Here is a 21,538-nt window from a genome sequence, read left to right as displayed (position 1 = left end):
CTGGGATTGGGCCTAGCCTCCTGCCTTGCAGATATCAGGACAGAGCTTCTGTGCTGGGAAGACTCTGGTCCTCACTAGGATATTTTCAAGGCTGGCAGGGGTGGGGTGGGGTACTTGACAATCATTCATTTTACCTAAGGGTTTTTTTTTGGATAATGAGGAACCTATGAAACCTTCTGTCTGAGCCTGGATCCCTAAAAGAGTTTGCTCCGAATGCCTTGTCCATACCTGCTGGAGGTCAGTCTCTAGAGCCAGGGCCTGGGAATCTACATCCCAGGCCCATTTTCTAGGTGAGGCCACTAAGTCCAACTCATTTCACATCCTAAAAGACAAGGGAACTACCAATCAAAAAGTAAAAGTGGCATGTCCACAGTCAAGAAAGAAATGAATGATAGGAACATCTCTAGCCTCTGAGGGTCCTTTGGGGACAGTGGCCACACCTAGCACTCTGGTAACCCTGTGCCCAAAGGCTCTTGGTCATCTGAGACATTTGAGGCATTTGAAAAGGCATTGATTTAGAACGAGGGGACATGGTCTGTCTTGACCAAATCAGGATGCAAACTGAGCAAATATGGGCCATGATGAAAACCTCCCCAGCTCCACTTTCCCCTGCAGGCAAAGGTCAGACACAAAAACAGGACCAATATGTACAAACAGAATCCCATTTTATTAGCAGTTAGTTCAAGATTGGACATTAATGGAGGAAAGTTCCCACATTTAACACAACCCAAAACGGCTGGTTCAAGAGCCCTCTTCAGGTGAGCTGGGTAGCATGCCCTCTGCAACCCCTTCCCACCCCTGCAGGGAAGGAACCCTCTGCCTGCTTCCCAAACGTGCCCCCCACCCCACTCAGTTGGCCCTCTTCTCTCCCCAGGAAATAACATGAATTTCATGCATGAATTACAAAAAGAGCCCTCTTGCCCGTAAGAAAAGCTAGCTCAGTCATAGAAAACCCTTTCCTCTGATAGCCTCCTCCGGGCCAGGGAGAGAAGAGGGAGAAATGAACTTCTTAGGCAGAAACACTGTGGGGAGAGTCCCCTGACCTTCCTGTTGGACCTCAGCAGGGTGGACACACATGGTCATTGCCTGGCCTGCTCAGAGCTGGCAAGGGCATCAAGCCCAGAGCCAGACAACCTCAACCCAGCACTGCATGGAAGGCCTGGGATGAGGGGTAAGGAGCAAACGGCTAACCTCATTTTATACAGAGTACAGCTGATTCTAGCATGGGCATGTGGAAATCCCTGCTGTAGCCTCCATCTCACTGTATGGAAGGGAAGCTGAGGCCTGGGGAGGAAGACTGTCACATGACCACCCGCTGTATCCGCTGTACCCGGCGCTCCTCTCACACTGCACCTGGAGGAGGCCTTTCTCCATCTAGCCCTTCCTGTCATAGCCTGAGGTCTTATTTCTGCTCCAGTGCACATGGACCATCTAGAAATTGAAGATCCCTGAACCACAGAACAGAAGCAGGGACACCAAAACAAAGGCAGAGAAGGAAAGAGACGAAGAAACAAGGATGCTGTGTTTGGCATGGGGCAGCCTAGCTCCTCCAAGCTATATACACTCATTCTGACAACTCAGTGCCCAGCCTGGCCTCCCTGGGGCAGTTCCACAGGCCGCCCCACCCCGCAGTGCCCTCAGACTGCCCCCAACGTGATGCTACCTCATCAGAGAGCCCTTTCCCCTCCTCCAAGCTGGTCTGGCCCCTCCTGCAGATGGTGGTGGGAGGAGGCACACCTTGGCAGGCGAGAAACGCCACATTAGTACAAACAGCAAAACTACCTTGAAAACATGTGGGCTAAGGGACGAGGGGGAAACAAGCGGATCTGGAATGTGGGACTTCTATGTGACAACAGACCCTCTGGCCATAAAAAAAATAATACCTTTTGAAGGCTGGGAGTGGTGGCCCACACCTTTAATCCCAGCAATTGGGAGGCAGAGGCAGGTAGGTGGATCTCTGAGTTCGAAACCAGGCTGGTTCATATAGTAATTTCCAGGACAGCCAGAGCTACATGGTGAGACCCTGTCTCAATAAAGCAAACAAAATACCATTTTGGACTGGGCCTGGTAAGTGCACACATTTAATCTCAACTCTTGAGAGTCAAGTGGATCTCTATGAGTTCCAGGGCTAGCCTATTCTACACAGCAAATTCCAGGCTAGCCAAGACTACATGAGACCTTGTCTCAAACAAACAAAAATCAAACAAAAAAAAAAAAATCAGATGAGTAGAGGGAAACCTTTTTAGAATTCAAAGAAACTTTTAAATAAAATACAATGTTCTTGCCCTGACTGGATCCAATCTAAAACCAGGTATAATTGCTGGGGGGTGGGGTAGGGGACCTTTGGGTACAGACTAGACAGCAGTTGTTAGTGAGGATGGGACTACTATCTCGGCTGTGGCACTGGCTGATCTGGCAGAAGGCCCTTAGGGCAACAACAGGGATAAACAGTCTCTGCAACTCACTTTGAAAATACATAAATGTACAGAGAAAGAAAACAAACTGGCAAATGCTAACCTCCTTCAGCCCAGATGAAGGGTGGCTGGCACTCAGAACCCAACACTGGGCAAGACGGTTCTGAACTGGCTCTTCCCCTGACATATCTGTGGGCTCCAGGGTATGACAGGCCAGTTTTCCTCCACTGAAGTCAGCAGACTCAGAAGCGCCCACTGCTCACACATCAGGGTTTGAAAAGGTCCATTTTAACATCATGCTCTCAGAGGTGCCTGCCCCATAGAAAGCGCTAGAACCTGGAATGACTGAGGCAGTTGTAGGTGATCTGCACCCATAAGGCAAAGGCTGCTGGCAGAGACTGGAGGGGGTGGGGAACGGCCTGAACAACTGAAGTGAATTTCCTCAAACATTTTTTTTTTTTTGATTTTCCAAATGCCTCCAGTCATTCTAGTTGAGAGATCCTAGGACAAACTTAGCTACTTTCCAAGACCCAGTATCTGCAAGCTGGGGCGGAGTCTCGGTCCAGTAGCAAGAAGGGACATAGTAGCAGCAATAATCTACAGACTCAGACAGATGGCAGTCTCCAGGGTCTTAGTAGGGAACAGACCATAGAGAGCATCCCCTCTGTCTGCCAGTCTCCAGCCTGCCTGTTTTCACCTGAAGCCAGAGAAGGAGGCTAATAGAGCTGCATGTTATACGAGGGCCACTCTAACCACCCTACCTCAGCTCTCACAGGGTCTCAAACAGAGAGTAACCTTCAGGATACAAGAGCCACCCTCACTGAGGGGTGGAAAGTCGGGCTAACGGCACACACTTTGACCCAACTCCGAGTCTGATTCCAGCTTGCTGGCAGGGTATCTGAGCATACCCAATCCTGTCCTCAGGTACTGTGTATGGAAGGGACCCACGGGCCCCAAGACCACAAGGAGAAACGTGATGTACCATGCTTTGCATACCAAAACCACGCAAGCAGGTCCCCCTGAGCGTGCAACACTCTCCACAGCAGTGGAGAGCTCAAGGACAGACTAGTTCAGAATGCAAACAGCCCCGTCACCAGGATGTATGAACTCTGGAGGCAAGAGAACACAACAGGAAAGCAGTGTGCAGGTCTTGGAAGGGGAAGGCTCAAAGGCACCTGGCTGGGAAAGAGTGGTTTGTCCCCATGTCCTGGAATGACCACAGTTTTGACTGAGGGAAATACAGGGCCCTGGAACACAGGTGGGCCTGGAGGCAGTGTGGTACTGGAAGAGCACTGGGCTCAGAATCAGGGGCCTGCATTTAGCTCTTGCTATACTGCTTCCAACAGCTCTGTGACATTGACCAAGGCCACCTCCCATTCCTGTACCCACTTTGTGCCCATCTCGGAACCCCTTCAAGTCCAGGATGCCAGAATGTCCCGGACGCCTGGTAGACACTGAATTGGCAGTTGAGGGTGGGGGGCAAGGAAAGAGAACCCAACCTCAGTGACTTCACATTGTTAAAGGGGAACAGACGCAGAACCCAAACAGAAAACAGTCAGAGACCCTGTGTCTGCAGGGTCTAGAGACAATTCTGTGGGTCTTTGTGGGCACCCCCTCCAAGGCAGCCCCCAACCTAGCACCATGTGAGGGGGGAGGACAGCTCAGGGCCTTAGGTCTCCCACCCCAGCCCAGCTTTTCCCTGTGGCCCAAACACCCCAGGGCCACTAGGCTTGTAAACCCAGACTTCCTGGAGAGAGCTGGTCTTCCTTTCCATCTTACCATCTCTACTCCCTCTGTGGGAGGTCATCTTCCTGAGGCCTAGACTCTTAGAGAAAATCTGCCTTCCCTTCCAACTCATTCTCTAGCATTAAAATAGACACCCTTTGAGACTAGGGCTTGCCACCATTGTGTATGACTTAATTAAAAGCAAACCCAACCAAAAAAAAATATAATATATATATACACATTATATATATATATATATATATAAAACACAGTGCGACCCCAGCACCCAGGGTATAAACTCTGGCACCAAGAAAAAAAACACAAAATATTAAAATACTTTAGCTTCTTAGTATTTGGGAGGTTAGGGGGGTCTCTGGGGACCCTCGGCCACAGGTTGCTGGGCAAAGCAGTGGATAGCAGTCTTGCTAACTCTGCCATGTCTGCTGGGCCGAGGCAGTGACTGTAAAACGATGTATATACACGGAGCACAAACACTGGCAGACTCCTGACTCGCCTCAGCCTTTACCACAGGAAACACCACAGTCACACCCAGGTGAACAGGGCAGGGCTCAGGCCCATGTCGCTAGGCCCAGTGGCATGGCAGTGGCCCAGGGCCTATAAGAGACCAAGAGCACTAGGTGGACACTACAGGGACCAGAGAGTCTCTCCCCTAAAGGGAAGAAGAGATGCGGTAATATTAACTCAAATATAGATGTCATATGATGGCCACCTTCACATCCAATCCAATGAGTGCCTCTGGGAGCCCAGCTAAACCCTGGCAGAGACTGGCTCAAAACCCTCAAGGGCATGCCCAGTCTTTCTCCCTAGTTGGGCAGAAGGCCCAGCTGCATTATTCTCCCTTACTGCCTGGAGGACAGGGCAATATGGCAGCTAATACTGAGGGGACAACCTGCTGGAGCAGGGGGCGGTATGACCAAGGAAAGGGCAGGGATGGCAGAACACAGTGAGGGACAGGAGAGAGTCTCCAGGACCCCTCCTACCAGGAAATGACCTTCCACCAATAGGAAGTGGTCTCTCCAGGCAGGGCAGCTGCAAACGGAATGGACCTCCGGTACCAGAGAGATCCACAGGCCACACATTCAGCAGTAGATGCTCGGAGACGCTGCAGACCTGCCTGGGCTTCTGGCCCCAGTGGGCCTTAGCAGGGTATTGCTCGTTGCTTTTGGCTGGCCGGGCCCAGCGCCCTTCTTGGCAGGTCAGTCTGGCTCAGTGTGAGGCAGGACATCCCTGCTAACACAAGCGTTCTGTCTGGCTGTGGTGACCGAGGCTACCTGGTATTCTGGAGGTCCTCACGCAGCCAGGTGGGCAATGTCTGGCCCATCTTATACAGCAGCTTAGAGAGCTCAATGTTGTGGTCCCGGTAGTAATCCTTTAGGAAGGCTCGGGACTGCAATGGGAAGGAAGCTCGGGTCAGGAGCGACGGCCAGCACCAGCACAACCCCCTCCATAACACCACACTCTATCCTATCCCAGTCCTCTTCTAAAAAGAAGCCCCCAGGGAAAGTGCTCACGTAGGAGGAGCATCAAAACATAGTGCCCAAGGTCAAACCCATGAGAGAGAGGAGAGCATCCATCAAAACTAAAGGCAAAAAGAAGAAAACAAAACAAGATGCAATCTGTGACCTTCCCTGCATGTGCTTTCATACAGTGTTCTCCCTGCAGGGTGGCCTACTTCTCCCTTTCACAGGGCCAAATCCTGGGGCCCCTCCATGACCACATCCCTGTGTCGGCACCCCTGCCCTGAACTCTGCTTCCTACTGCATGTGGAGGTCATGCATAGTATCTGCTTTATCCATGGAACCCACAGTGCTACCCTTGCTAAAAGGTAATAAACACTCGACTAAAGCGATGCTGACCTCCAGGGCCCTACACCTATGTCCTTCTCTAGAGCAGACTACTGTGCAAGAGGTCCTAAGGTCACTGCCACAGTCAAGAGTAAAGGTTTAAAGGCCTCCCCAAGGGACCCCTCCCACTCAGCCCACTGTCATGGTACTATATCCCCCACTTACATCCAAGTCCATTTCTGGGTATTTCCGTCCCTTGCTTTTGCCCAGACACTTGGTTTTTCCTCCTTCAAGCAGTTGGCACCAAAATCCTTTCTTTGGGTCAAACCTGAAGAGAGTGGAAGCCCATGGGTGAGTGGTCTGGCCTCCCTCCTCAAGGCCATGTCTGTGTCCTAGTGTGCAGGAAGTCGCCTTCACTGGCAGTGTGACTATGCAGGCTGACACTTGCCATCTGTAGCTCAAGTGTTGCCTGGGGCATACTGCCTTTCTCCCAGAAAAGGCACCTCCATGTTCTAAGTCACTCTGGTCCAGGTTAAGCAGCTCCAGTTCCTCCCATAATCCCTCTGGACTCTTTCTAGTCCCAAAGAATTCTGAGAGACATTTTCTGAGTAACCCCTAATAGTGTAGAATAGGGTTTTCTGATTATTTTTGTGTTGAACCCAAGATTTCTTTAACCCCCACATTTCAAGACGGTAGTAGTCACACAGAAAACACATGCTACATTCCAAGCGTGGAGTCCAGAGCACCACACATACTTTCTCATTCAATCCCTCAATCTTGGGAGGCAGGAGTTAACCTCCTTATCCTCCCCAGAACAACAAGTGGAGGCTCCAGAACCCAGAGGACTTGTCAAAAGTCACAGAACTCAGAGATGAAAGAAACAAGTCAAGATGGTCCTATTTGGTCCTAACCTCTATCAGTGACGAAGCAGCCTACGCTCAGGAGTGTTATAGCCTCCAGTACCCTTGACAGCAGAGGGAATACTCCCAAGAAAGCAGCCAATTAGGGTAAGTTTATTCCTCCTACTCTTGAGACTGAACATGCCACCTGTATGTGACACAGCACATGTGACCCAAGCCCCTGGAACCCAGGCTGATGCTTACTGTGGGAGCTACCTCACTGAGACAAAAGAGTCAAGACTGCACTGAAGAAATTCCTCCAAGCTGGGCTGAGCAGAGAAGATCCATCACTGCCTTCTCCTAAGGCCACAGCGTCACTGATGTAACTTAAGCCATCTTAACACTTGCTTTTCTGCTAAGAGTCACCATCAGGGAAGGGCTGCATGTTCTCTTACTAACTTAAAGCAACTCTGGGTCTCTCCCAGTCATTCAAGTCTTTATTTCCTTGGCCCAGAGTCTGGGCCAGGGAAATCGCCTCATGGCAACACTTGCCTAAAAGCAACACTTACGCCAAGGTTTTGTGGTAGTCAACGGTGCTGGTCACCCCGAGGAATTTCTGCACTGTGTCCATCACTTTGGCAGGTTCTGTTCTCAGCAGTTTGCCATCCAAGACCAGGATCTGGAGACAAGGAAAGGGGGAAAGGCTATCTGGACTCGCTTTCATCTCAATAGCAAACTGTCCATGCCCATTGCAGCAGGAATGGCCTGGATACAAACACAGGGTCCTGAACATCCCGAGTTTACCCTACTCATGACATCTCTACCAAAGGTATCCCTGCTCAATCCCTGCTCACTTCCAGCTCTCCATCTCGCTCTTTCCCAAAGTTTAAGCTATTAGCACAGCTGTCATCCCTGCTCCTCACATCCCTACAGAATACGTATTAAAGCCTCCTGCAAAGCCTCCAGCCCACACTGTTCTTCTGCTCCAGTCTTCAAGATGTCCTGTGATCTAACCATGCCGGCCCTCCACTCAGGCTTCCCTTCCACCACCACACCATGGCTCCTCCTCCTTCCTAGTCCCCCACAGGGCTTTCCAGGTCTCCTTAAACTAAGGCCACTCCTTTTCCCAAGAGGCAAGGCAGATAGCTACCTGGTTGGCATGGAAGGCGCTGAGCCAGCGTTCAATATGCGTGGCATACCAGCCAGGGACCAGGCAACGGTTCTGGAGGGCACGCAGCTTTGCAGATGCATCAGGGCCAGCTGTGATCACCTCATGAAAGGTGTACTTTAGGGCCACTGGGTCATCGTGGGCTCGCTGGTGCTGCAGGCAAGGGAAGAAGATGAGTGCACCACAGGCGGAACAGAAGCAAGCTTATGGCCTAGGCTGATGCTCTGCTTCTGCCTCACTGCTTTAGAACAAAGAGTCATCAACCCCAGATTCCCAGGTTCCACATCTCTGCAAGGTAGGAAATATAATACACCAACTTCCCAAATGCTCTTAATTGGCATAGTCTCTGAGATTCCTGCCACTCCAGGGACCTGCTAACCAACAAGTATCAACATCAATGTGGCTTTCTTGACTCTGACTCCCATTTCTTGAGACACAGTCTCATATAATCCAGGCTGGTCTAAAATTTACTGTGTATAGCATAGGATGGCCTTGTGACCCTGAACTTCTGATTCTCCTACATTCTGAGCACTAAGATCACAGACACGTGTCACCACATCTAGTTTTGTGCAGTGCAGAGCTCAAACCCAGAGCCTTGTACACACTAGGCAAGCATTCTACCAACTGAGCTAACTCCCTGGCCCTCATTTTTCCTTTTTACAACAATTTACTAAAATCCAAACAACAAGAAAACCCTTGACATATCCTTTATAAAATGGAAAACCAGAATCAGTTGCAACATACCGAAAATGGCTATAAGATAAAAATGCAACCATATTCTCAAATGCCAGGTAGAAGAAAATACCTGCTCCAAGCCCTGCATTCAAAGCCACCATCCTTGCTGAAACAGAGTGTCACCTACTAGAAAGGACACGAGTCTCTTCCACCAAAAGCAACATTGCCCTTGATAGACACTGGATGGACTGACAGAAATCACAGAAGAGAGGAATGTCAGGTAAAGCCATCAGCAGATCTCAGAAGTCAGAGGCCAGGGACTTGCCCATGTTAACTGACCCTGATCACCATTGAGGGTCATGCACAGTCCAAGGCAGGAGAGGCAGGGAAGTGATGTATATACATGTACAGGACAACCTCTGCTCCTCCTCACTTTCTGAAGACAGCCTAGTTCTCTTCCTCTCCTCCCAGTACCTTCTGATACCCTAAAATGAAGCAGCCTCTTTCTCCTTAAAGCACTTACTCCCCAGACCATTGACAGGAGAAAGAATAAGGCCTTAGGTGTATAAGACCTGTATTCAAAATGCAACGTGTGATGGTGAATCTTAGTTGTCAACATGACATAATCTGAAATCAACTAACAGGCAAGAGGCAAAGAATACCCATGAGGGATTGTCTTGATCAAGTAATCTGAAGAGGAAAGACCCACCCTAAATGAGAGCAGCACCTCCCAGTGGCAGCCTTATAAAAAGAGGAAGAACAAAGTTTGCCTTTTGCATATCTGTTTTCATTCTCATTGGCAAGTTCATCTACCCTGCTGCTGCTGCTGCTACCATTGTTGCTACATTTCCTCTGGCTTCCAAATGTGAACTGAAGACTAGCAGCTCTCCAGGAATCCAACAGGCCTTCAGGGTCAGACTGGGGTTGCTGAATTCTCAGCCGCTCCAGTGCGCCAGTCACTATAGACTACTCAGACTATATCATGTACCAATCCAATAAACCCTTTATACACATATTCATTCCATAGGTTCTGTTCCTTTAAAGAACTCCATTACACATGGAAGCTGGGTAAAGAAGCCCTGCGCGCGCGCGCGCTCTCTCTCTCTCTCTCTCTCTCTCTCTCTCTCTCTCTCTCTCTCACACACACACACACACGCGTGCACGCACACACACCCTTGTCAGCTTTCTAGAAAACTGCTGTACAGTTGAAGGGAGGCTGCAACTGTAGCCTGTCATGCCCACCAGACAGGACCGACAGGGCACAGGAGCAGCCTTCTAGCCATCCACGCTGTGCTGAAGCAGGTGTACCCACAGAGGAAAGAAATGCTGCCTGCTTCACTCTGGGCTTCCCATAAAGACAAAGGCCCTGGAAATGCCAAGACAAGGTATGAACCAGCATCCTAAAGAACAAGAGAAGGAGGGCTCCTTTCTCATGACCACAGGCTCAAGATGAGAGTTCTAAGGAACCAGGATAAAAGAAAAGCACCGAGGCCCCAGAAAGCAGTCACTACAGCATGAGGTAAGGAGGTTCAGAAGGCGGCAAAGAGCCACTGAGAGTGGCTAGGCGGGAAGAAGCCTCCCCGGCCAGGACAGTGTGCACTTCCCAGGTGACCAGAGGCTGAGGCCCAGCTGCCCCACAGCATGAAGATCAAACCCAGTCTGATGGTTTGATGCAGGTAGCCAGAAACGTAGCCTTAGGCACCAAGGCCACTCAGACATAGTGCTTGCAGTGTGGCATACTCCCAAAAAGGAGCAGGAGGACAGGAGAGGAAACCCCTCCTAGCTCCATGCCAGGGTGAGAAGCATTCGCAGGAGCCAGTGGAATACATGCACAAGTCTAGCCAGGAACAGAAACTCAGGAAGCCCTGGAGCACACACCTGCAATGGCAACAGGAAGGTCTCTGTCTGCAGCTCATACAGCTCATGTTGCCTCACAGGTGGGAGCTACCTTCTTAGATCACCCTAGGAGGGTTTTATCCCACCCAAGTCCCTACTCCCAACCACCCCTCACAGGTAGGAAACCATAGCAAGCATAACCAGATGGCTGCTTTGGGGATCTAGGCTTTCTCTAAGTCCACTCAGCCTCTGCCTTATATGGCTATCAGAGCCCGAGTAAAGCCTGGAGTGGGCAGGGAGATGGAAAACGACATTCGACATCAGTTCTGCTTGTCACCACCACCAGGCCAGACACATCACAAAGGCAAGACTATTCTCACCATCACACGCCAGGCTATGTGCTCACAAGTGGTGCTTGTTCAATGCTGGTTAAGTAAATGTCATATAGATCCACACCCTTCCTGGGGACACAGCCCCAGCCCACTCACCTGGTACCAGGAGTAAGCTCGGTCGGCTGGATTGATGAGGATGGTGAGGATCTTGGCCTTGGGCAACAGGGTAGCTGCCCGTCGTGGTGCCACTTCTGAATCAAAGTAGTTGGCACTTTTCTCAAAGTAGAAGTCAGAGGTGGTGTTGGAGGGAATAGGGAAGAACTCCATGTACCTGTAGGAAGCCCAGAGACAGGGCTTAAGGCCAAATCTCGTAAGCCAGGGACCCCAGGAATGCAGTGACAGGGTGGGGGGATCCCTGAGGTGGAACTTCCTCAAAAACGAGGCAAAGTGCACTGCTCCAAGCAGCAAGGACTTGCCTCTGATAGGGTTTGGGAGGAACTGCCACTTGGCAGTGTCCTATTCCAAATTCATTTTTTTTCTGGTGGGCATCTTAGAATCAAAGATCTGGAGATTCTTAAAAGGGTGGTGTGGAAGCAGGGCAGTGGTGGCGCATGCCTTTAATCCCAGCACTCGGGAGGCAGAGGCAGGAGGATCTCTGTGAGTTCGAGGCCAGCCTGGTCTACAAGAGCTAGTTCCAGGACAGGTTCTAAAGCTACAGAGAAAAAAAAAAACTGTGGTGTGGGTTGTGGGGCCTGGGGAGGGGACCATGCAGCTCCACAGATAACCTGCCGGCCCTGACTTCTTTGGGGACAAACTAGGCACGGAGTGACTCGCATCCAGGAAGAACAAGTCCAAGGAGATGGATGTCCTCCGTCACCTCTGGGCCTGGGGTAGTGTTCTGCCACTCATCCTCCTCTCTCTAAACTGCTATGGGTGAGCACAGCTTCCCATCTAACACCCTACCTCCCACCCAAACAGAACAGACTCTTGGAGATACTGAAAAGGAAATGAAGTACATCCTAATTGAAAGTACACATTTCTTCAATGGTCCCAAGGACCTTTAAACAGAATCCCCTAGGACCTATCAGACCTTCAGCCCCACAACCCACACCTGTAAAACCAGTCTTAGGAATGTGGCCAAGAAGTCAGCCTTTCTTGTTTTAGGCCCGACTTTCTCCACCTATAATACCTGACCTGAGAATGCTCAGAAAACTTGTTTCCTAAGCTTGTAGTGTCCAGCAATCAACTCCTTAACCTTCTTAGCAGAAACATCCCCACAGCTGCCCAATGGACTGTGTGCATGCGAGTGTGCAGTGGCTCACCCACATTTCCTTCTAAAACTCAGAACACACTGGCTTGCACTAAGACATCTGGCCACAAGGGGCCTTAGGTAAGAGTTAGGAATATAGACTGAAAGGTGGATAAACATGGACAGATGATATATGGCAAACGAAAGAAAACAATGTGAAAAAGGTATCAAAAGACAAACACAGAGTCTCATAATTTCTGCACCCAGGGAACCCACTAATCAATAACGCACAATGGCAGAACATGCTCACATAGGCTTATCAAAGGCAGGAAAGTTACAAGGGGAAAGACTGGAGGGTGACAGCACCCATGCTAGCCTCCTATATGGTGCCCTCTTGGGAAAGTTCTGGTGGGAAGTGTCAATCTACTGCCCCCAGAGAGCTCCTAAAAACCATGGGAACCCCTCTCCCTGCTGATGGCCACAGGCATAGGAAAAGCCAGTCAGAAGACCTGACTGTCACTAGCAGACAAGTCACACGGTGCAACCCTTCCTCCTTGAGGATTCTGTTTCTAGGCAGTCAGGGAGGGGCTGGATGCCCACTCAAGCTAGCTCCGACCCTGGGCAAAGGGCTTCCTCATCCAGTTTGTCACAACACTGTGGCAACATGACTCAACGGTCACTGAGCCATGTCCCTGTTTACAGGAACTTCAGCTGTGTGTGAGCAAGCACCAGCTGCTTCCTGCTGTGGCCACAATGGCCACTCCAGCTGGCTCCATGATGGCCTTCCTGTCCTGCTGGAGACAGAGGCCACTTACCAGTCGATGCCTTTGTGATAGTTGTGGCCATTAAAAAACTGGATCTCCTCAAAGGTCTCGGAGCTGGGGTAGTTGCTGCTGAGGTCCGGGTGCATGCCCAGGAACAGGTAGAGGGCCGTGGTGCCTAGGAGAGGGGACAGCTGAGAACTCAGCCCAGCCCCCAACAAGACAAGAGTACACCCTGGGCCTATCTTCCCCAGTCACCAGGAGGGCTGGGAAAATCCCTTCCCTTCTGGAGTCTTAGTTCCTTCACGAGTACAATAAATGCAGACCTTAAGCATAAGGTCTAAATAAGACTATCGGGTCCTGGAGCCTTCCCGGGTACCATGCATCTATCACAGGATTCCTCACCGCTAAACAAGGACTCGCCCTCAGAGGCTTTCTTGCCACCGCACTCCAGCCTGGTTACTTGCTGTCTCCTCAGAGCCTCAGAACTAGGCGCTTCCTGCTTGTCTTTTCTAGCTCTGGGAACAGCCCAGGGATAAGGAAGCGCCAACCCTCCAGGGTTTGGTCACAGGAAGCTCTTGCTCTTCTCACTTCTTTTTATTGCTGGTTTTTGTTCACTTGCTTTGCTTTTTGACAGGGTCCTGATATGTAAAGCAGGCAACTTCAAACTCACGATCTTCTGACCTCAGCATTCAGAATGCCAGGATTTACAGGCATGTGGCACTATGCCTAGGTGGTATCGAACTCTCCAGAAGCCAGGAGGTCCAAGCCCACTAACTAGCCCCTCTTGCTGGTGTCTATCCACCATGGTCCCTTATTTGACAGGACCTTTTGTTCATTCTTGGGGTGCTTTCTGTGTAACAGCACAGAGAGAAACTCTGAAGCTTGGCGACTGTGAAGCCTCAAGGCTGCAGATCAGGTCTCAAGACCTGGAACTATCACTTCCCAACCATGCTGCACAAAGTCAGTGAACTTCCCTTGTCTATAAAAAGAACACCTACCTGTCCTTACAGAACTGAGTGGAAGGCAAATGCTTAGCCTCCGACAGACATGACTAATGGATCACAGTCCTCTACGCTGATCCAGTTTTACCTAGCATTGCTCAAATTTGCAAAGTAGATGAACAAGACATCCTTCCTGCCTTGTCTCAGAGACTCCTAGGGTGTTGGGGTGTTCTCTGAGGCTGTGGTTCGAACTCCCCTGCTCTCTGCTCCCACAAAGACAGACAACTCATATTTGTCCCCATGTTGCTCCCATTTCTGGTAAAAGGAGATAGAATACTTAAGACTGAGACCCGATCAAGATGGTCCCCAGAATTCTATGGCTGAACTAACAGGCACAGGGGAAGCTGGGTCAAGGGTCAAGAGACCTGCCTGTTTTCTGGGGGCCAATGATGAGAAGCTTTGGAAAGCGGTCACATGTCTTCTCCTTAGACCAGATGTCTTTGTGGCGTTTGTCCTCACAGGGATCCTAAAACAGCAATGGAAAGGATATGAGGGAGGCCTAAGGACCGTGAAGGAACTCCCTCCATATGTGGCTATGTCTTTGTTTATTTGTTTGAAACCAGGGTCTCACCATGTAACCCTGGCTGGCCTGAAAGTCACTATGTAAACTAGGCTGGCCTCAAACTCACAGAGATCTTCCTGACTCTGCCTCCCAAGTGCTGAACTAAAGGCGGGCGCCACCACTGTCCAGCAGGTACGTGTCTCCTAACCACCCTGTGCTCCGGCTGCATCCTCACCCCCAGCACCACTCTGTGACAGATAGGGACCATTTCTGGTTAGTGCTATAATCCCATCAAGCCTGGCAAATGGCCAGCTATGTGGTCATCACTAACGGGAACTCATAAGCACTTGCTCACTTTAACTGCACAGGCTATGCCTGAATCAGGGTTCAGCAAACTTGCCCTGCGGGACAGGATAAACCTCTTGGGAAATGTTTAGTAAACACAGTAGGCTTACAGAACTCTCAGGTCTCTGCTGCAGTGACAGGAAAGTGGCACAGAGAGACACACAAGAAGCGTGACTGGGAGCCAATGAAGCTTTCTTTACAAAGACACACCACAAGCCAGAGCTGGCCCGGGTGTAAGTGTGTGGATCCCTGGCCTGAGTCTAGCTTCTGCCTCCAATTTTTAGTATTCCCAGTATAGATTTTCCCAAGGACGGCCCTAAACCTTCCCTCCACCCATTTACTAGTAGCTGAGAGCCTGCTGCAATTGAAGGAGATGGCATGAATGGCCACTAGGTAGGGCAGACACTCTCTATATACTTTGTCTACACTAGTCTTACCCCAAGTTTTTTGTTTTTGTGCTTTTTTTAAATGTGCATTAGTGTTTTGCCAGCATATGTGTCTGTGTGAGGGTGCCAAGTGCCCTGAAACTGGAGTCACAGACAGTTGTGAGCTGCCATGTGGGCACTGGGAATTGAACCTGGGTCCTCTAGAAGAGTAGCCAGTACTCTTAACTGCTGAACCATCTCTCCAGCCCTTACCCACAGTTCCTAAAGGCTCTTTTCCAAGGCTGTGCATGAGTATGCATGCACAGAGTTTATGGGAAGAGGTAGGAGCATATACAGTGTGTACACATACTGCACCTATGTGTGCCCAGGAGTGTGCCCAGGAGTGTGCCCACACTGCTGAGGGGAGTGAAGTATGATGGCTGTGCCTTGGGCCTATGCCTGAGAACAGTGCCGCAAGGCACCTGGCCACTCTGCCCACCTGCCATAGTGGGTCCTTCTCCTCAGAGAAGATCTGGAAGTACTTCTGGGCCAGCTGCACGGGAGGCAGCGTCTGCAGCCTCAGGTTGGTCCAAGAGTGCAGAAAGCGCACCAGGTGCTTGAAGGTGTACAGCCCAAGGCGGTCGTTTCCATAGTTGGACAAGTGCGTCATGAAGATGCTGATCTGTTTCGGGGAAGGAAGAGGGCGGTGAGGCTGGGCCAGCTTCTGAGCCACCCAAAGTCCCCCCTGACCTTGAGCTGTGTTCAGCCAAGGAAAACCCAGGTCTAAATGACAGGTCGAGGGAAGGAAGCTAGCCTGGGCAGGAGTTATTCGCACTGTTTTATAAATCAGGATGGGGAGTTTACATTGAATATGAAGAACATGCAGTTCACAAGTCTGGGAATAAAACATTTTATAATGTTAGAATAGTTGGTTCCACTTACAAATAAGAAAAAGAAAGGCCCAAAAAGGTCCAACTGAAATAGGTGTGGTGTGCACATGCATGTGTCTGTGCATGTATACACACGCAAACAATAGAAAGAGAACACAAAGTGCTAACATTTCTATATAGGTGTGCAGAATTACAAAAGAGAAAACACCTATGCTTTTGTCTGGGCCACACAACGGAGGAGGCCAGCACTACAACTGGACAGTGGACCTCCCAGTTTCCGGGCCCATGTATGCACTCTTCCCCAGCTCAGGAAGCCTCCTAGAACACAAAGGCTGTCAGCATCCTCCCTCATACCAGCCCTGGGCTGAAGAGCACTCACAGGATTGAGGAGCACAGTAAGGAAGAGTTCGCCCCCATTGATGATCTTGTCCAGCTCACTGGAGCCTCCAGGGTATTCGTTGTAGAAGATGGTGTGTGTGAAGAGGCCACAGGTCTGCCGAGGGAGGACCTAGGAGTGGTAGATGGGCCATGGTATCTCCAGTCATGGTCCAGAAAATAAGGCTGCTTCCTCAGGACAAGGGCTGGGGCCTCCTTGGAAAGATGCTCCCCTAAGAGGCCACACAGCCCTGACTCCTGGGAGTCCTTTCCAAGGGCTCTGCCTATAGTGTCCCCAGGTGAACCATTATCTTTGCCTTCTACATCACTGCTATTTTCTATAAAATAAGCAGATCCAAAAGTAGCGTGGAAACTTGTGCCATCTGCAGAGAGGGTCTCTGACCTCCAACACAGCACTGCGGGAGCTCAGAGCCCCAGCTAGTCTATTAGTCTACTGATGTAACTACATGTTGTCTGTCTTCCTTCTGGAAACCAGGCCCTGAGAACAGGGAATGAACATGTCTATGTCTCATAACTACCTCATGCCCAGAGTTAACATGAATCCTAGGGCTATCCTGGACTATGAGACCCTGTCTCAAAATAAATAAAGGAAGGAAGGATGGAGGAAGGACCTGCACGTGATTCCCAGCACCCAAGTCAGGTACCTCACAACCACCTCTAATTCCAGAGCCAGGAGGATCTGATACCTCTGCAGGTACCTGCACTCTTGGGCGTACATACACAAGCACATACACACACACACACACACACACACACACACACACACACACACAATGAAAATGCACTTTAAAAAAGAAACAAGGAAAGCAAGCTTTTCTGATACTATCACAGAAGCTACGGACAGCAATCTGCCTTCCCTGTGATGGAACCTGAGGCAGGACAGCAGCAGAAACCGGCCCCAAACCCCCAAGTCAGCCAATTGCATAGTGTGCAGCCCCATAATGACAACGCCCACCATGACCCTCCCAGCCACTTGCCATGATGCCATTGTGGATGAAGCCACGGCGGTAGCGGGCGGGCTTCAGATGGGGGTACTCCTCTGTGCTGGTCACACGGATGTTCCACACCTGCTTCCAGGCCTCGTACAGCTGCACATGCACAGGGTACACACCGGAGTGGTGGGGTGCCACTGCGTACCCCATGTCTGTGGGAATGCCGTGCTCCTGGGGAGAGGATGACCCAGGCAGGATGAGAATGGGGGTCTTTCCCTTTGGACCTTGTTTCTCTTTTTTAGAACACAAAACAAAAACCAAAGGCTAAAATGGCAGGGTATGTGGTGTCAGCCCATAGATGTAGATGGGGAAACTGAGGCCTGGAACAGAAAGGAAGGGACTCAGATTCTCAAAGCGAGTAACTAGCAAAAATGAGACTAGATTAATTTCCAACTGGTTAATAAAAAAAATGAGCCTAAAAAAAAATGTTCCGAAACTATCTTTTTTTTTGGGGGGGGGGTTAAAAACAGGACAGGGTTTTTCTGTCAAATTGTCCTGGTTGTCCTAGAACTCGTTCTATAAATCAGGCTGGCTTCAAACTAAGATCTGCCTGCCTCTGTCTCCCAAGTGCTGGAATTCAAGGTGTGCGCCATCACCACTCGGCTCCAGCTCTCATTCAGTACAAATGCCTGGCACCTAGCTCAGAGCACTCATGTTCCACTGTGTCCTGTTTGGCTAGTGTGTCCAAGCTGATCTTTTGTGTAGATCTCTCTTAAGTAACTCTGCCAGCTCTCCAGAGGTTCCACCCTGGACCCAGTAAATAAACAGGCCTCAGCATGCGTCCTTAGGTGACAGCCTGAGCCACAGTTTCTTTGGTTTGGGGTTTTGGTTTTTGCTGTTTTGAGACAGGGTCTCATGTAGCCCAGACTGGCCACAACTGATCCTCCTGCCTCTGCCTCCCAAAGGCTGGAATTCAGACATGTACCACCAGGCCCGGTGAGCTTTGGTTTCCTGTCTGTAAAGAGGGCCTGCCCTCTTGAGGTATCCAGGAGACACTGCTATCAGGGCCGCTCACCCCAGGCTCTGGCACAGAAACACACCTATCAAATTGAACTGCACAGCACTGAGAGGCAAGTGAAGCCCAGCCCAGCCCCTGATCCCCCCAGCTCTGTCCCCTAGGGAATCTTACTCACGACAGCGAACTTCTTGTTCAGGGCCATCTGCTCAGCCAGCACAGACTGGTTATGGAATAGGTGGGGCTGCATGTGACTCCACATGTGGGGAAACCACCAGAACTCTTTCACGTAGGACAGCAGAAGATCATCCCCGGCATCCTCGGCGTCGGTACCTAAGGCAGGGGCATAGTATTCAGCACAGCTGGCTGGTCATTCAACCCTCCAACCTGGCCCCTGACTACAGATGGGACATTCAGTCAGCTAAGGGTCATGTAGGAGCGGTGTGGAAGGTCAACCGAGCTTTGGCAGAGGAGACACAAGTCTAATCTGGACTGCCCTTGCCATACTATCTCCTCTGTGGGCTGTTGGTGTTTGAAGTCAACAACCCCAAGTATTTCTTCTGCCTTTCACATGCCTGCTCTTGTCCTGTTCCAAGGATCTAAACTGGGTCATATGTCCTTTTGCCTACTAGCCTGCAGAAGTTCTGGGTGGACACAGGACGTTTAAACCTCTGTCAGAAGCACGACTACAGTCACTACAGTCTGTGAAGGGCTAAGAACAGATACGCAGACCATCAGTAGTACTCTCAGGAACCTTTGGGCCATCTTGCACACTCTTGACCGCAATCTATTACTGACTATGGTGGCCCTGCCTACAACTCCAGAAGCCATCCTCACTGAGGACTGTAGACCTGGTTGCTGTTCATTTGCCCAGCATGTGAAGAACCTGGAAGAACCCGCAACCTCATCCCTGCTACTGCAAACAAAACATGTGATATTGATGGTCATGCTGGGGAGGGACAGTCATTTGTGCTTTCACTTTCTATGCTATGTATTTCTGGAACAGTCTTAAAACTCTCCCAGCACTCGGGAGGCAGAGGCAGGCGGATCTCTGTGAGTTCGAGACCAGCCTGGTCTACAAGAGCTAGTGCCAGGACAGGCTTCAAAGCCACAGAGAAACCCTGTCTCAAAAAACCAAAAAAAAAAAAAAAAAAAAAAAACCTCAATCCATTTCTGGCTACTGTAATAGCTTGGCAGAGCTATTTCAGCAATGAAATGGCCACACTTGACAACCTGAGTTTAGTCCCCAGGATCCACAGAGTGGAAGGAGAAAATCAATTCCCAACTTGTCCTCTGACCTTCATACATTATGGCATATGAATACAAACATATGTATACATAGGTATATATACAGTAAATAAAAATGCAATAAAAGCTTTTTTGTTTGTTTTTGTTTGGTTTGGTTTTCAAGGCAGGGTTTCTCTGGCTGTCCTGGAACTTACTTTGTAGATCAGGCTGGCCTCAAGCTCACAGAGATCTGCCTGCCTCTGCCTCCCAAGTGCTGAGATTAAGGCATGAGATGCCACTATCTGGCTAAGCATTTTTTTTTAATTTAACTAATATCTTTTATAAGTGGAAATCATTTTGAAAGGTAAGGGTGATGAGGAGACAGGAGGAAGAAGATACATAGCCCAGGACTGCACAAGCTGTCAGGCGTATGGAAACCTTGTTGCTGCTAATTACTGTCCCCAGATGACCTCTGCTGGGACGTCCCTTGTGGACCATGGACTCTGGAGTCACTCCCCACTCCTACACAGTATATCTGGTGCCCTTGTAACAGCAATCCAGGGGGCAGTTGTGTGGAGAGCAGGGATAAACCACCACATACATACCTGTGTGGAAGAATTTCCCTGAGTAGCCCAGGTTGAAGGTGAAGTTTGGGATGTGTGTACGAAGTTCATTCTGTGTATCAAACAGGGCCTAGGACAGGCAGAGGAGAGGCAGCAGTGAGGGGGGTCGGGTCAGACTCCTCCCACTGAGCATCCAATTGGTATCCTGTTAGAACAGGACCAGCTACAAAACTCACAGGACCCAACACAGGGCTGTCAGTAAAGCTCGGTGATGGAGCCTTTGCCTCACATCTGAGGACTGGGTTCCATCTCCAGCACAGACCCCAAGATGCATGTGCTGGGCCCTTGCTCCAATGCTAGGAACATCAAGCAGTGAACAGTAGGCCTCAGTTACACAGGGACTGCCTCAGCATAATCTCTGTGGAGCAACCCAGGCTGCTCACCTAAGAAGCCGTCCCCCTGCCATCTCCTACGCTGGACCCTGGCTTGAAACGCCCTGAGCTCCAGCCTGGATCAGCAATGCAAGCCTGAGAAGCTTTTGAATTTCTTAGGCCTTAACTGCAAAAGGGGAACAGAAGATCTCTGCCCTCATGGGGCTCTTTAGGCAAGTGAGAATCGGTCTGTGAAACTGCAGGGCTTGTGGTGAAAAAGTGATGGAGAGAGAGCTACAGTCACAGCTGCAGCCACTGACACCGTGAGCACCAATATCTCCTCAGGAAGGATTGTTCTCCTCAGGAGAATGCAAGACTAGATCAAAGGATCCTGGCCCTTCCAAGGACGTCCTCTGTGTTCTGTGTGACCACATCTAGCACCTATGGGAGTCCATGGAAGGGCTGACCTCTGGGCCAGGACTGCGCTGCTCACACGGCTTTCAGAAAACCTCCAGGAGCTCACTTTCAGGTAGGACTGTTACCTCGGGTGTCTAACCAAGTCTAACCACTGTCTGACAGACACATGATCCAGCCATGTGGCCGCAGGCAAGCTGTCCCATCTCTCTGAGTCACTAAAAGGGGACTCATACCTCTTCACCAGCTGCTGTGACATCCAATGAGGATCACACACAGATGGCTAAACACCAAGCCTGGCACTCACCAAACCCCAGCTATGCAAACTCTGCTGGGACTACAGAAACTGCATTGAATTGCAGGAAGGACACAAGCTAATGAGGTGACAGTTGTGGTTCTGAAGGAAAATCAGTGGGTAGCTATGTTCAGTACTAAAGTGGAAAACTAGCCCTTCAGACTCAGAAAGATGTTAAAGGGGAAGGAGGCCTGACAAAGAAGCACTTGCGTCTTCCCTGAGCTGGGAATGTGTAAGATATTTGTTCTCTACAGGCATGGCTCTTTGCACTACCTCTTCCTCAGAAATGGGGAAACTGAGTCAGGCCTGGAAACATGTTTATAAGCCTGGCATTCAGGAAGGATGGAGGATCAAGAGTTCAAGGCCAACCTGGGCTACATGATACTGAATCCAAAAGAAAAAAGGGGGGTGCTAA

General features: G+C 50.2%; 1 protein-coding gene across 6 annotated transcripts in view; it reads right to left on the bottom strand.

The window, feature by feature from the left end:
* Window positions 1-666: 666 nt before the first annotated feature.
* Window positions 667-21,538, bottom strand: part of LOC121445228 (bifunctional heparan sulfate N-deacetylase/N-sulfotransferase 1) — a 61,841-nt gene continuing 40,969 nt past the window's right edge. For all 6 annotated transcript variants that reach the window (XM_041647259.1, XM_041647255.1, XM_041647256.1 and 3 more), the window contains exons 4-15: window positions 20,086-20,173; window positions 18,432-18,586; window positions 17,284-17,469; window positions 16,290-16,418; window positions 15,520-15,702; window positions 14,178-14,274; window positions 12,859-12,982; window positions 10,951-11,125; window positions 7,934-8,104; window positions 7,353-7,462; window positions 6,170-6,272; window positions 667-5,547 (exon numbers count right to left, since the gene is read on the bottom strand). In XM_041647259.1, the coding sequence (XP_041503193.1) occupies window positions 5,428-5,547; window positions 6,170-6,272; window positions 7,353-7,462; window positions 7,934-8,104; window positions 10,951-11,125; window positions 12,859-12,982; window positions 14,178-14,274; window positions 15,520-15,702; window positions 16,290-16,418; window positions 17,284-17,469; window positions 18,432-18,586; window positions 20,086-20,173 (1,641 nt within the window). In that variant the 3' untranslated portion in view covers window positions 667-5,427. The remainder of the gene's footprint in view (window positions 5,548-6,169; window positions 6,273-7,352; window positions 7,463-7,933; window positions 8,105-10,950; window positions 11,126-12,858; window positions 12,983-14,177; window positions 14,275-15,519; window positions 15,703-16,289; window positions 16,419-17,283; window positions 17,470-18,431; window positions 18,587-20,085; window positions 20,174-21,538) is intronic.

The sequence above is a fragment of the Microtus oregoni genome, unplaced genomic scaffold, assembly GCF_018167655.1.
Source record: "Microtus oregoni isolate MIOR12 unplaced genomic scaffold, Mior012 000168F_ref0000490, whole genome shotgun sequence".
Lineage (NCBI taxonomy): Eukaryota > Metazoa > Chordata > Mammalia > Rodentia > Cricetidae > Microtus > Microtus oregoni.
This window is presented reverse-complemented; position numbering and strand designations above follow the sequence as displayed.